Source organism: Tupaia chinensis, unplaced genomic scaffold, assembly GCF_000334495.1.
Source record: "Tupaia chinensis unplaced genomic scaffold, TupChi_1.0 Scaffold000366_1, whole genome shotgun sequence".
NCBI classification, from domain to species: Eukaryota; Metazoa; Chordata; class Mammalia; order Scandentia; family Tupaiidae; genus Tupaia; species Tupaia belangeri.
In genome coordinates, this window is record NW_006159863.1 from 3773662 (window position 1) to 3789092 (window position 15431).

Consider the following 15431-nt stretch of genomic DNA (forward strand, 5'->3'; position numbering starts at 1 on the left):
GGGGGGTGATTTCTCGCTTTCTGTCTCTATGTCTCTCTCTGTCTGTCTGGCAAGCGCACGCGCCCTACAGTGAAAATCTCTCAAAAAAAAGAAAAAAAAAACAAAAACAAACAAACAAAAAAAAATGCCAACCTGATACATGAAAGCTAAGTCGTGTGAAATTCATGAAACTAAGCATGTCATACACATTTTCAAAGTCCTTCTCTCACCCAATAGACAAAGTTTACTCTAAGACTTCTATAAATACTGCTTTCCTAGTACATTTCAATGTCATCCACATTCTGCTTATGTCTTTGTACATGGACTACAGAAGGTAAGGTGTGGGGCCAGCTGGTGGTATATTGAAGATCTTCCTAGTGAGATCTTCAATATTAAAAAACATTAGTATGGTCAGTCCAGGTTCTCTGGACACTACAGAAATGACTGGAAACAGTGCTTGTATCTCCTCTAATTAGAACCACTGAGAGTATGCTTGCCCTTGTGCTCAAACATCCCATCTTTCTCAATTTCCCCTTCTTTATCCTTAGAGGCAGAGTTTGTCATAAACTTTTAAGAAGTTCAGTAATATTTATTTTCTACTTAAGAGCACGCATTTGCATTTTTAAGGCATCACTCTACCTCCAAGTCTGTCCTCAAAACATCTCAGAACAAGCTCAGGAAATATCAGATCCAAAAGAGTCTACCTCTGTGACCTGGCTTGAGTCTTTCCTTACACAGAAATGGAAGCTGAGCCTGGAAGAAGGTCACTCATTTGTCCAAAGTTCCATAATTAGCCAGGGGCAAGCCTAGAACAGTTCTCCCACTCATCTTTTTCAATTCCTAAGGAGTCCTGCTGGTCTTCAGACCCCCAGGTAATATAATACACATAACATGAGGTTACTCTCTGAGACTCCCTGACCTGGTGGTAATTCCAGACGATCTCATAGCTTCCATTCTAGCAAGTCCTAGGTTTATGGGGGAAGGACCAGGTATTGGTCTTCCTCCTCATATCAGCTTTGGAGCAGGAATAGTATAGTGATTTAAGAGTTGGTAGCTACATGCTTGACTATTTACAAAGTGAAAAGTATTTTCTTAGTATAAGAGCTTTCTTCCTTCCATACTTTCCTCCCTCTAAGATGTAGGCTGGTAATCTGACTTCCTGCAAAAACAAACAAACAAACAAAAACAAGCCTTAATTTATAGTGTTTGCCAATTCTTGTGGTGTAAATATTTCCACCAAGGTCAATCTCCAGTTACTAATGTGACATCAAGAATGTCAGGTTGAGAAGAGATGTGTCTGTATCAGCTTCTCTTCGTATAAGCAATACGTCACATACCACTATACTGTCTACCCCACCCCATGGTTTTTGAGGTTATGCACGTAAGTATAGGTCAAAGAAGACATATTTCTTTAAAATGACTATCTTTTCGGAGGCTCTTCTTTTCAAGACAAAATTATCTAATTAATGAACTACTTGCTGATTGCTCTAATTTAAAATTAAAGAACATGATTTTACTCTTTTAGGAACTACTGGAAATACTGAACTGACATCAGGTTCTCCATAAACTGGCCTCACAGAAGGTACTTAAGCATCAATAAACTGGTGAGGACCTTAATGACATTTACCCAAAAAAAGGTGAGTGCTGGCTGCAGAAGTTAAGGCTGGAATTTCACTAAGCAGTGATTTTTGCTGGAGACTTACCTGATTGCTGAAAAAGACTGCTCTCTACTATTTTGGTCATGCAGTTGAGTTTCTGCCGAACTAACTGGTTGTCAGGAATGCTTTGAATGAATTTGCAGAAGAGCATACTGAAAGAGAAACCTCAGGGTCAGTGTTTTTGTTCCATCAAGTTGAAGGCATTGTTCTAAACTTTGCTATTCCAGTGGGTCATTTCGGTATAAAGAGGGTTGCCTGGAAAACTCCTAAATGACCTGAGAGTCTGCCTCTTAGAAGTGACAGGGGCTGTATTCTCACTCATTAGATGGCTCTGCTTTAGAACAGACTCTGCTGAAACTACCAAAGTACATCCACGTCCACCTTCGCTTTCCAGACCTGCCTCAACACGAAACTTCTGCAAAACGACTTTCCTGGCTAACTCCATTCCAAAGTTGATTGCAGTCTGACTTTGTATTCAGTACAGAATAGGGCTGGAAGCATATTATTATGTACTTTCTCTCGTAGTTAATTTGCTGTCTGCATGTCTTGATTCCCCAGAGAAAGTACAAACTTTTCTCAAGGCAGGCTTTGTGTGTTCTTTTACATCTTCCACAGAACGGAGTACAAAAAGGTGTACAGTTAATCCTTGTTAGAAAAGTAAAAGCACACAAAATATTCCAGGCCCTGGCCAAGCAGGGGAGCTACTTCTCTATCTAGGTTAAGAAATTATTATTATTACTTTTATTTTTTAAGAAATATAATTTCTTTAACAGAGATTTTTGCTACAGGGTATGTGCGCTTGCAAGGGAGACAGAAAGAGGCAGAGAAACAGAGAGCAAGAAATCACCCTCTCTGGGAGGAGGATGGCCATGCTGCAATTCCTTCTGCTCTCAGGATTTGGGGCATGCACATGTATACGTCCGGTGTGAGTTTTAAGCCACTGGGTCCAGGACTCGAACTGCGGTCAACTACATGGGAGCCCAGCGACATAACCATTACACCATCGGTTGGTCCCACAAAACAAGGATCATTTTTCTTTTTTGCTATTTACCTGAGCTCACCAGGATCAAACACAAGCTTGACATCATTAATTATGCTTGGAAGGTACTTCAAAGCTGCCCCCTGTAAGAAAAAAATCGAAGGCAAATTAGTTTCCAAGTAAGACAAATACAGAATCTATTGCTTGATCTCAGGAAAAAGAAGGCTGTACTGGGAACTCTACTCAGGCACTGGACACAGATGCCTTCGTGGAGAAGAAGAAAGCTATGTCCTGTACCCTCTCTCTGGAATCTCTGCTCTGAAATTGCCGGAGATGCAGCTTCTGGCTCTCAACCCCAGTGGCTACTGTCCACTTAGAACTCATTTTTCTGTCTAAGGAGGGAGTTAAATTCTTGAAGTCTCCCTCATGGAGTTGCCATAAAGATAAGGATAAATAATAACGTTCACATTTGAGTCTTCAGAAATTATGTATGTCATGTTAAAAAAAAATTGATGGCGATGAAGATAATGGTAACTTGAGTGTTCTAGGAAGAATGGAAGGGGTGACTAAGGACAAAAGGCTATCACCCGTAACAGAATTAGGGGTTTAGCAAACTTCAGTTTGCTGAAGTCGGGGGCAAAACAGATCACAGCAACCATTCGAGGCATATCTAAAAAGGTGGCCTGTCTTTGGCAAACTGACATTCGAAAATACAAATATCTGTACAAGTTAAAACACGGGTTCCCCCGTACTCTCTGTAAGTCATACGAAGGGACACAAGCTGGCTATGTACTACCACGAGTCACTTTGTCTCCTACCACGGCCAGTTCTATCGGAGCATCAGAAAAGTCATGATGCAGTTTTGCATAGAAAAACATAGAAACATACGTCATGACTTTTCCGATGACCCAATACGTTGTCCCAGAATGTCCTCCCCAAGTACCCTAAAAGAGTCACCACGAGGATGCCATGCTGACCTTGATTTTGACGGCTTCCTCCAGAGGCCTGTCCATCAGCGTATTGAAAGCGAGAAATAGCTGGCGGATGGAATCATTAAACTCATCTCCATCTTCGCTCTGGCCGTAAAATCTTAACGGGCAAAAGAAAAAAGCAGTTGGATTTTCCACCCTTCAAAATAATTTTACAACAGATGTGTTGCCTTGTCGCCTTAAAAAAAAAAAAAAAAGAAGACTGGAGGCTCAGTGACAATGCTGGCCACCAATTTAAAATGTGACATGACCATGAGGTTTCAAGGGGACTAGGGGTCAGCCTTGGTGTCTGGGCGGGTATTGCTACCTAGCCTGGAGGGCAGGAATCGGAAGTACAAGGCCTAGCAGAGCTCTCCAGGCGGTCAGCTGTGATTAGCTAGACGCTTAGATGCCTCTGAAGCTGTCTGCAAGGCTGGTCTTGGGGATGCCCTCTGCCCTAGTGGGTTTGTGGGCTTTCTGGCAAGGAGAGAGAACAGAAGGAAGCTTCTGTGCCTGATGTGGCAGGTGAGCCCTGCATGCCCACCCTCCTCAGCTCATTAGTGGCAAGTCCAATAAACAGAGGGCTCCCAGCAACCTCCTCTGACATCCTGGTTGTCGTAGCCTGCTGTGGACCTCCTCCTTTCCTCCTTCGCTCATCCTTCAGGGTCTCACCCTCATTGTTCTGTCTCACTTAGCAAGCCCTGGCTGTCTGAGCTGAGGTCTCAGGTAACAGGTAGGGAACCTCCCCAACTCTTCTCCACCTAACCCAGCCTACAAAGCCGGCTGGCCTCTATTCTGTTCACTAAACTGCTCAGGCTGATGTTGACGAGGGCCTCCCCCAGTGCACAAGATACCTTAGTCTTCACTGAAATGCACTTGCTTAAACCCTCTCTGGTCTTCATACACTCTGTCAATTCAAGAGTTGTTCCTTTCTCCTAAGTAGAAATCAAGGGCTGTTTGGCCAGTTTCCCAGGAACATGCGAGTCTCAACAACAGTGCATGTGCTTAGGAGTTGGTGGGAATTTCACCACAAACTGCTTAGGAGCAGGGATGCCTGGAATTCAGTATTTTATTTAAATAACACTCAAACTCATATGTGTGTTTGTGTGTGTTTGATAAGAGTGTACATATGCACAAGAGAGGGAGAAAGAGAGAAGCAGAAAATGAAAGGTTAGGGTGAAACAGTAAAATAAAATAACATGAATAACAGAATTTAAAATGTAAAAAGAATAAAAACATAAAGAACAAAATAAGCTCAGTGTAGTGTGTTGAACTGCTGTGCTGGAAGCCACGCGGCCGACAGCAGGTTCGGATCCAAGGGTCAGCCTGGAAACATACTAGGTGCCCAAGATCCTAAGAAACTAGGGTACTTGGGTACTTGGCACGATGGGACCCTGTTCAGGGTGATTTCTCTCTCTTTCGTGTGTAAGCACATGTGCTCTCTATCATAAGATAAATAAGCAAATTGTAACCCTAACACCTAGGGTTTCAATACTGTAAATATTTTCGTGTGTAATCTAGCTAGTCTTTCTTTCTACCCATATTACTTTTTTTTTTTTTTTGGAGAGATTTCACTGTAGGGCGTGTGCGCTCGCCAGACAGACAGAGAGAGACATAGAGACAGAAAGTGAGAAATCACTCCCCAGGGGGGATGGTCACGCCGCAATCCCTTCTCCTCCATTCTCCTCTCGGGATCTTGGGCACGCACGCACACGCGGCCGGCGTGAGTTTTAAGCCACCGGGTCCGGGACACGAACCGCGGTCGACTACGTGGGAGTCCAGCGACATAGCCATTACGCTAACTGCTGGTTCCCAACCTATATTACTTTTGAAATGGGATCATAGCTTCCTTAGGCTTAATAGCTTTGTTTCATCTTTTAAGAATCATGATCATCTTCCCTCATTAACATACCTTACATCTAAAAGGACTGAATGGACACACTTGAACATTCATTTTTTCATTCCTGATAGATTTTATTTTTTTAATTTTCCATTTGAGAAATTTCTAGACGGGTTATTACTAAGTAAATGTGGTATCTTTTGATACTGAATAAAAACTTTTTAGGAAAAATTCACTGACTATCTGAATCTTTCTCTTGTAAATGATCTGCTTCTTCTTTTTAAGGCTACTTATCACTCTAATTGATTTATGAGAGATTTTAACCAATAAAGCTTACACTGGTACAATATGTTACAAACTTTTTTCATGGATGAATCATCTTATTTTTAATTTTCATGTTTTTTAAAAATATATAAAGTTATTTTAAAAAAATACACATTCTGAAATCTACAACCCTTTTCTTTCTGCTTTAGAGACACACTTTAACAGTTTGGAAACTCAAAGGGTAGGGAAGTCACTGGGGTTTGGGGCATTCCCTGAAAAAGTACTTCCTCTTTGGTGGTTTCTTCAATTTTTGATGGAGCTGTTAGGTTAGAAATCCACACAGAGGATTATCCTCTCTCTATTGGTTAGTTTGACTAGGTAGGTAAGCTCGGTATATGCAAAGACACACATCTCAGGGAACATCTCCCCAAACATCCAGCCCCCTCTACTACCAACAATAGATCTTGGTCCTAGATTTGGACCCTCAACATCGTCATGAAGTCACTTGATATGCTGAATACAATCCTGCCACAGGAACTGACCTCTCTAGAGCTGTTGTCACAAACAGGCTTCCAGCAAGCTGTGCATTAAGCCACCTGCACCCCAGAGTCCTGCTGTGCAAAACGATTTCACATGAATCTGCTCCAATGGTCTCATAGCCTACCTCCATTTTTAGCCTGAAAGTCCTGAAATCTGGCAGTTCCATGACCCAGGTGCTCACAGAGCTGAATGTAAGCCTGAGGGGTAAGGGAAACCACACAGAGAGCAGCAATATGTAAACATCACACTAAGCTACCATTCATTACCTCAAGTAGAGCACTCGAGACTGGATGATGAACCTAAACAAGTACTTCAAGGCTTTCAAAGCTGCAAAAAGCATTTCTGTCTTGCTGGAGTCATCTGCATGAGCCACATAAAAGTTCAGTACCTTGGAGAGTTTCCTTAAAAGGGTGAGAAAGAAAAATGCAGTCAATGGGCCACATAGCACTGAGGTTTGGGGTAAGGGAACTTGACCAGCTGGGAAGCAGAAGTCATAACTCTCATTTTGTCTTCTGCAAGATGCCCTGGGCGGAAAACTGAATTCCTCTGTAACTTAGTTTCCTCATCTGGCCTCTACATTTGGAACTTCCCTTCCACTTAGAAATGCTAGGTTTCTTTGCCTTTGTAAGATTAAAAGGAAATATTAAGACATGAAAGAGTGGAAGAGATCCAAATCATGAGGATATTTTGATCTTCGACATATAATCAGACAATTCCAGATACTCCTGTGAAAGAGAGACTATGTCTGCCTAAGAAGGGCCTTAAAAGAAATCTGAGGGCCAGAAGGTGGTGAAGTGATTAAGGCACTGGACTCCCACACGGCTGATCATAATTCAAGTCCTGGACCCAGCGGCTTGAAACTCATGCAAGCATGGATATGTGAGAGCCCCAAATCTCGAGAGAAGAATGGAGGAGAAGGGATCATGGCATGATTATCCCTCCAAAAGGAATGAGGGTGATTTCTCACTTTCCCTCTGTCTCTCTCCAGCAGTGCATGTGTGCCCTGTGGCAAAGACTTAAAATAATAATAATAAAAAAGACCTAATTCCCTCTATTCTGCCTAAATCCTCTGGGATTAGTGAATATGGAATCAGACAAAAACCTCACTGAGTGCAGGAAAAAGGCTGTCTGACTCTAGCACACTCACATTCTGAGCATCTTAACAGTTAAAAAGTTTTGGGGAGATTTTAGATTCGTGTGTGTCTTCCCTCCAATCCTTAGACCAGGGATGATCTTGAGCTACCTCGGACTTTTGAGGTTGATGATATTTTGAATTTTCTTTCTGGGGATCTCTGAGCATCCCTAGATTTACCAAAAATCGAAGGGAAACATGTAGAATTGACCAACTGACCAATACCTAGATTACCATCCCCCATGTGGCATTTGGCCAGGTGTAATTAAGATCCATTAAGTGACAGGACTTTCTCGCTTGTAGCTGCTGCCCTCTTGGAAAGTAAGACTCCTGGGTGGAAAGAACCCTTTTGCTGCAATACCCAGTGCTTCCCAAATCCAGTGAGAATCATGTCAGCTGGTGACTGTGCAATGTGGTCCCTCTTATTGTAACTTTTGTCTTTGGACCTTCGTGTTGGTTTAATTTCAAAAAGGACTCGGAGAATCAACCATCTGAGCTCACAGCTGGCAGCGAGCTACACAATCCGGCATAAGCCACAGTCCAAAAGTTCAGTTTTGTCCATTTTTCTGTCACTACTTGTTCCACTGTTCTGCACAATAACTATTAGGTCATCGGGGACAGCCAGCAGACACTGGCTGCACTCTTTAGTCAGGGGTGCATAAACCAATGACAGAAAGCTACACTACAGAAAAGGCAGAGACCATACCCTCTCGCAGAAAAAAAAAAAAAAAAAAAAAAAAAACAAATCTAATCTTTTTCTATCTGCTAAATAATATGAGGTTGTTGGGATAGTCAAGACTTTTTTTTTTTTTTAAGAGAGGTTTTTGCTTTAGGGCATGTGCACTCGCCAGAGATATAAGAAGTGAGAAATCACTGCTTCCCCGTCAGGAGGAATGGCCACGCTGCAATTCCTTCTCCTCCATTCTCCTCTTGGGATTTTGGGCATGCACGCACATGCACCCCGCGTGTTTTAAGCCTCTGGGTCTGGGCCACGAACCATGGTAAACTACATGGGACAATGTAACGATTATGCCACCTGCTGATCCCAGTCTGTGACACATTTTTGCACAGAACAACACATCATGACTTCCTATTAGATTGGCACAGTCTAATACATTCTACAAAGCACTCCTTGTTGAGCATTTGTTTTCCTTAATTTGCTGTTTAGTCACGTGCCTCAGTCTAATCCCAACAACATCCAACTTCTACGATCCTAAATTTGGCCATTGGTCTTAAACTTGCTCCTAACTGGCTTCCACTCTTCTCTATATGTTCTGATTCTTAAAGATTTCTGGCCTTATCTCTTCTGTGCCTTCCCATATGGAAGAGCTTGAACTTGACACCTTTTTCAGGATTAGAATACTAAAATGGTTCCCTCTTTCCACCACGAAGCTTAAGACAAAGTTCTACATTCAAAGCCACATTTACTGGACACAGGACTCTCTTGTTTCTCCATGAGAAGACAAATCCAATAATCCGACCACACAAAGCTCCCTTGAGTCATACTTACACGTATGCCAAAGTGGCACTGAAGTGCTTGTAAATGTAGGTTTCCAGGACAGGATTAAAATGCTGGAACTTGATGTCTCCTATCAGTGAAATAATAAATACCTGCCAAAGGTGAAACATATAAATAGCAGCACAGCACAGCCCCAAGGCATCCTGTCAATAAGCTGGGATTTTAGCATTTGGGTGCCTTGTTTTCTGTCCTGATCATTTTTCTAAGCATTCCCACTCGACCGTTCCAGAGCTAAAGTAAAGTCTTGGGGTTTATATTTATTTCATATAAATAGACTAACATAGGTCAGACACTGTGCAAAAGGCCAGGAAGAAACCAATAAAAACCAGCATGCCTGGCCTCAGGGAACTTACCATCTCAATGCGAGGGCAGTCGGTACCCAGGTCACACAAGATAGGGAAGAGAATGCAAAGGAGGAGAAGGTTATGGAAAGGGGGTATGGCTAGTGAGACAGCCCATGACATTGTGCTCCTGAGTACAAAACAAGTACCCCAATAACTGAACTTTGCCAGAGGTCTGTCTTCCAGTGCCCCCTAGACTGTGACCTCATTGCCATCTGGCACATAATCTATAAAAACCACAGTGTAACTGCCTAGGATGGAGGAGTGCAGAGGACGAGGGACTTAGACTTCCACATATGCCTACTCTCAGCTGCTCTGTCCTAGAGGATCATCTGCAGACCTCATCCCACAGTACGCACAGCCACAGTCCTTCCTTCCTCTATGCCCAACTGGGTTTGACCTCAGCGAGCTGGCATTTCCTCTCTTTAGCTTACATTCTCAGTTTTAATACTCTGACCGCTCTTGAGCATATTGGTTTCTCCAGCTAGTTCCTCACCTAAAACTGCAGTCTACCTTTCTCCTTGGCTGGAATATTCGGGTAAAACCCTGCCCTGAACTTTCACCCCAACAATAAGAACATGATGCTCGGTTTGGAAATGTCAGGTTCCTCCTCTCCACCGTCACTCCTGGTCTCCTCTGATTCTAATAGCACGAATCTCTATCCCGACTTCAGTTCTTGTTTGGGGTCAGTGGGTTTTCCATTTTAAGGACTTTGCATGACAAATTCAGTCATTTTTTTAGTTCATATTCTTTACCTAATAAGGCTAAGATTCATCTCTGACTTGTGAACTCATGACCATGTAAATGCACATACTTAAGCACGTACACATACAACACACAATGATCTTTTTGTTAGCATTATCTCCTGATTTACAATAGACAATGGTAAAGGAACTTAAAGTGGTTCCTAATTTCTAACATAAAAAAGCAACTTGTTCTCCCTAAAGAGAAACAAGAAAGCATATAAAAACGATTTAATAGGAAACATGGAAATAAAGACCTGAAATTTAAGTAATCTGTTTTTAATTTTTACTTCTAGGACTTTCACTGAAAGAAATAATCAGGGGGTCCAGTGGTGTGTGGTGGTTAAAGCACTGGACTCCCACGTGGCTGACTGTGGTTCGAGTCTCAGAGGTCAAGGCTTGTTTTTTTACTTTTTCTCTCTCTCTCTCTAGTGAGTACACATACCCTATAGCAAATTAAAAATAATAATAAATAAAATTAAGTAGATAATTCTTAAAAAATAATTAAAGAAATAATCACAGAGATATATATAAATATTTACCCAGGCCAGTTGTCAATTGCTTATAATAGTGAAATACAGAAACTACAGAATTGCAAAAATAAACGCTAGTTGATGTGTTTAACTGCTTACCAGTGCATCAAACACAAGGAAGTCGTATGTCTCATTGTCTGACATCTCCATCATTATGTTAAAAAGTGCATCTAGTGTATCTTGCAAAAACTGAAGAAAAACAGAGAGGTTATTTTAGTGTGTTCGTTTAGTTTCATATGGCAGAAATTTGAGGACAATGAAGGTTCAGTGGAATGGGTTTAAATATAGTATCTCTCATATATTGCACACTTGATTTGTAATGTAGGTACAGTTTATATTTATAGTGACTGGCTCAGTTCCAAATGTCGAACTAATGACAGAGCAGGTATATTTATAATTATGAATATATAAACATACCTTAACAATCTCTCCTCCATCCACCTCCATTAACTTCTTTAGGTGGTGTTTAATGTTCTGGGAGTTGGAACGCCAATTTAACAAACCTAATAGGTCGACTGGAAAGAATGACCACAAACCATAACATTAGACATCAATTAGGAGGAACAGTCCAGACCAATTCAGAACATGGCTACAGAATTCCCTAGAAAAGAGAACTGCTCTGGGCCAGCAGGTGGTGTGGTAGTTAGCACACTGGACTCTCACATGGTGGACAGGAGTGAGTCTCAGACCTGAAGGCTTGCTTTCTCGCCTCCCCCTACCCTGTCTCTTCCTAATCAAATTAAAAATAATATTAAATAATTAATTTAAAAAATAGTAGAAAAGAGAACTGCTCTAAATTTACTATCTCCTAGCTAAATTTAAATTTACTATCTCCTAGCTAAGTCAGAGAAAACCTTCAGCTCTCTTTCTTTCTAAAAGAGGAAAAAAATTAACCACTAATGTACGACAACATGAAATAGTATCCGACTGGAACTCACGTTTCTCAAGTAATGACATCATAAACATAAAACCTAAAAAGCACTCTCATGTAACCTTCCTGCCTTTAATTTGTTGCCTCACTTTCATTTTTCATTATCCATGTCTGAGTAGATTTAGAGGGAAAGAAAAACACAGACAATAACTCATTTCGACCTCACGACTGCACGGTACAGAAGATTTTATCTTTTTCTATCTTTCAGATGAATAAACTCAGGATTTACGGACTTAAATTATTTGCCTTAGGTCACACAATTGCTAAGGAATGGAAGAAACGGGACTTAATTACACATTTATCCGATTCCAAACGCTATGTCCTTGCTACTCTTATCATTCTGCCTCCTTCAGAGTTGTGGTTATCGGGAATAACCATTTTCAACCATATTAGATAAAACCACTGGGGACTGACAGGTGATGTGGTGGTTGAGGCAACTGGACTCCCACAGGGCTGACCATAGTCTGAGTCTCGGACCTAGCAGCTGCCTTTTTCACTTTCCCTTTTTCTCTCTCTCTCTCTCACTGATCTACTAAAAAAAGAATAACAAATAAGGTTAAATAATAATTAAAAGAAAGATAGAGCCATTGTCCTAATTTATATTCCCATTAGCAATGTGTAAGAAGTCAAGGTCCAAATTTTCTGTAATGCTCAGTGCAAAGGCATGTTACAGGGAATTCCCACGGATGATTCCATCAACATAAAAGGACAGGGTCACTGGAAAAGTGATGATGTATTTTTCTAGGTTTTTCTATGCAAAACTGCATCAAGACTTTTCAGACGACCTAATTAAAATGCAAGCATATATATTTCTTAAATACTTAAAAAATTTAAGATTCATAAAAATATTAAATGGAGGGAACCAGCTGTTAGCGTTATGGCTATGTCGCTGGACTCCCATGTAGTCTACCGCGGTTCGCATCCCGGACCTGGTGGCTTAAAACTCACACTGGGCGCGTGTGCGTGCATGCCTAAGATCCCGAGAGGAGAATGGAGGAGAAGGGATTGCAGCGTGACCATCCCCCCTGGGGGGTGATTTCTCGCTTTCTGTCTCTATGTCTCTCTGTCTATCTGGCGAGCACACGTGCCCTATAGCAAAAACCTCTCCAAAAAAAAAAAAAAAAAATTAAATGGAGAAGGGATTGCAGCATGGCCATCCCCTGTCCCCCCGCTGGGGGGTGTGTGTGTGTGATTTCTCACTTTCCCTCTGAGTGTCAAAAATATTAACTCCTTTTTATAATTTTTAGGGCTACAAAGATTGTACAACTATAAAAAAAAGTAAGAGGAGGATAATCTCCACATTTAAGGTAGTAACTGTCTATGGGTGAGGATTAGGAAATAATTTTGAAAACGAGGGACTCATTGGACTGGTCTGAGAAGTACTTCATGTTGGGTAAAGTCTTTTTACAAGCAAAATGAGAAATAGTGATTGACTGTTTAAGAAATAATTGGAAAAATAATAATAATGATTGGGAAAAACAATGGAAAGCTATTGGATGATGAAATGGGGATTTTAATGTCTCTGTATTGACTGACATGCATGGTATTCCTTCTGGAAAAAGAAATGTAATACACTGTAAAGTTATATGTGAGTCAATGCAATATAAACAAGATTATGATGATAATAAATACATTAAGAAAAAGAGAGACAGGAACTAGCAGCATTAATGCACTGAGATGAATTAAACAAGAACTAGCAGCATTAATGCACTGCGATGAATTAAACAAGAACTAGCAGCATTAATGCACTGCAGTCAATGCACTAGACCCCCATGGGAAAGTCCCAGATCGTCTGGAGTCCCGTCGCCTCCCTATATACTTCAGGTGGGTACATGATCTGGGCTGGCTGAGGCTGGGGTGGATCGCAGTGTGAGACCCCAGTGAGGATGTCTGTGTCTTCCCATCCTCCTCCCTTGCAAGAAATAAATAAATGAATATGTAAAAAAGAAAGAACCTTGAAAAGACAAAGCCTACAAACACTTTGCAGCTATCTATAAATATGTTTTTAAAACCGACCGTCTCCCAGTTATGTTCTTAAGGCAAGAAATTTTCCCACTTCACAATTCCACGTCCTACCTCAGACGTAATGATGTGATCGGCTCCTCAAGGCTGAGGCCATGTGGGAGGCCTGGGTTTAATTCCCCATCCAACTAAAACCAGCTGGGCATGTAGTGGGCTTTTAGGCCTAGCTAACTGGGAGGCTGGAGCAAGAGGATTGCCACATGGTGAGACACTGTCAAAAATGTCTCTCTCGTTTAAAAAAAAAAAAAATCCAACTTTCAGACCAGTAAGCCAGGGATAATACTGGAAATACTGGTACTTTCATGTCCCAGAATATTAAAATGAGAAGCCAAGCATGAAGCACCTAGAACCAGGTCTCATACCTATATGGACCTTAATTCCCCTCTTCCTTAACTGAAACAAGTTTATTCTTTTTTAAGATTTTTAAAATTTTTATTTTATTATTATTATTATTATTTTTGCCATAGAGCACAAGCACTCACCAGAGCAGAGAGACAGTGAAAGGGAAAGTGAGAAATCATGCCAGGGGAATGACCACATCACAATCCCTTTTCAGGATTTTGGGCATGCGCACATAAAATTTTTTAGGCAGCCAGGTCTGGAACTCAAACTGTGGTCAACTATGTGGAAGTCCAGCACCTTAACCACCATGCCACCTGCTGGCCCCACAACAAATCTACTCTTAGCCTTTTCACAGACCAAGCAATAAATAATACCATATAAATCAGTCTGTTCTGGATTTAAAAAAAAAATAATCAAATAAATTAATAATGAAGAGAGTTTACAAGATCTGTTTGTGACAAATCCCAGTGGCTTTTAACCTTTGGAGCCTCGATAGCCCTCAGGCTACGCAGAAATGCCTTGGTCACGGTCTCAGTGTGAGAGAACAGCTACCTCTTTGATCAGTAAACACCCTCATACAGTTGATGCCTTATTAATGTTCTGCTTTTTCTCTCTCAGAATAAATTAAATTGGTTCCTCATAATTCCCATCAAAGCAGAAGAAAGCAAATGCACGAACAATTCACGAGTGTTGTTCAGGATGCCTTTGCTGGTCCCCATCTCTCAGCCCATCCCCTCTCCTGACGCATCCATGCTGATGGCAGAAAACTGCACTCTGGCTCACAGAAGCTTTGCCTTTTGAAATCTTCTTTGAAATAATATTTAAGACTTTTTGTTTTACATGTTAAGTTGTTTGTTATGTTGTGCTTTTGATTTAAATACCAGGAACAGGGATGACAAAATTAAGAGCACACTGTCACCCAGTGGAACAGTTTGTGATGACGAGAACGTGTATCCATGGGGTCCGACATGAAATTCACTGGCCACATGAAGTTACTGGGCACCTGAAATGTGAGTAGTGCAAAAAAGGGGACGTACTCATAATTTAATATATTTTCATTTCAAGTGAACTGGTCCCCAAATAAACTTGTGTTTTAATGTCATGTTTCCATGAATTTGTTGAAGTCCTCTTGTAATGATAATGATCGCTAATGTTCATAGTTTACTGTGAACTAGATATTGTTGGTTTTTACTGGTTTTGATTTTTGGAATATATACTATTATTACTCCCATTTCGAAGATGAGGAAACCAAGCCAGAGAGACTGAGTCGGTTGTCCAAGATGAAACAACTGGGGATGGGCAGAACTGGGATTTGAATCATTTAGACAAGTTTATGCATTTACTTCTTTCATAAGAGAAAGAGAGAGGTGGAGGGAGGGAGAGAGAGAGAAAGAGAAAGAGAAAGAGAAAGATGGAGAGTGGCAACCCCGACAGGTCCTTTGGCCACGATTCCACTTCAGCCTCACAGCCAGCCAGGATCAGAGGCATGCATGTGTATGTCTGGAAACCTTGGGTATAAACGTGTCGGGGGGACCAGCGGTTGACTTAATGGCTATGTCGCTGGACTCCATGTAGTTGACCGCGGTTCAAGTCCCCGACACAGTGGCTTAAACTCACACCATGCACGTAAGTATACATGC

At 41.3% G+C, this 15431-nt stretch overlaps 1 protein-coding gene across 4 annotated transcripts in view; it reads right to left on the reverse strand.

Annotated features, from left to right (window-relative positions):
* Positions 1–15431, reverse strand: part of DOCK5 (dedicator of cytokinesis 5) — a gene marked incomplete at its 3' end in the record, with an annotated part of 171854 nt that overhangs the window by 74393 nt on the left and 82030 nt on the right. For all 4 annotated transcript variants that reach the window (XM_014589651.1, XM_027773738.1, XM_014589650.1 and 1 more), the window contains 7 exon segments: positions 1683–1789; positions 2689–2759; positions 3594–3705; positions 6495–6629; positions 8871–8971; positions 10596–10685; positions 10914–11011. In XM_014589651.1, the coding sequence (XP_014445137.1) occupies positions 1683–1789; positions 2689–2759; positions 3594–3705; positions 6495–6629; positions 8871–8971; positions 10596–10685; positions 10914–11011 (714 nt within the window).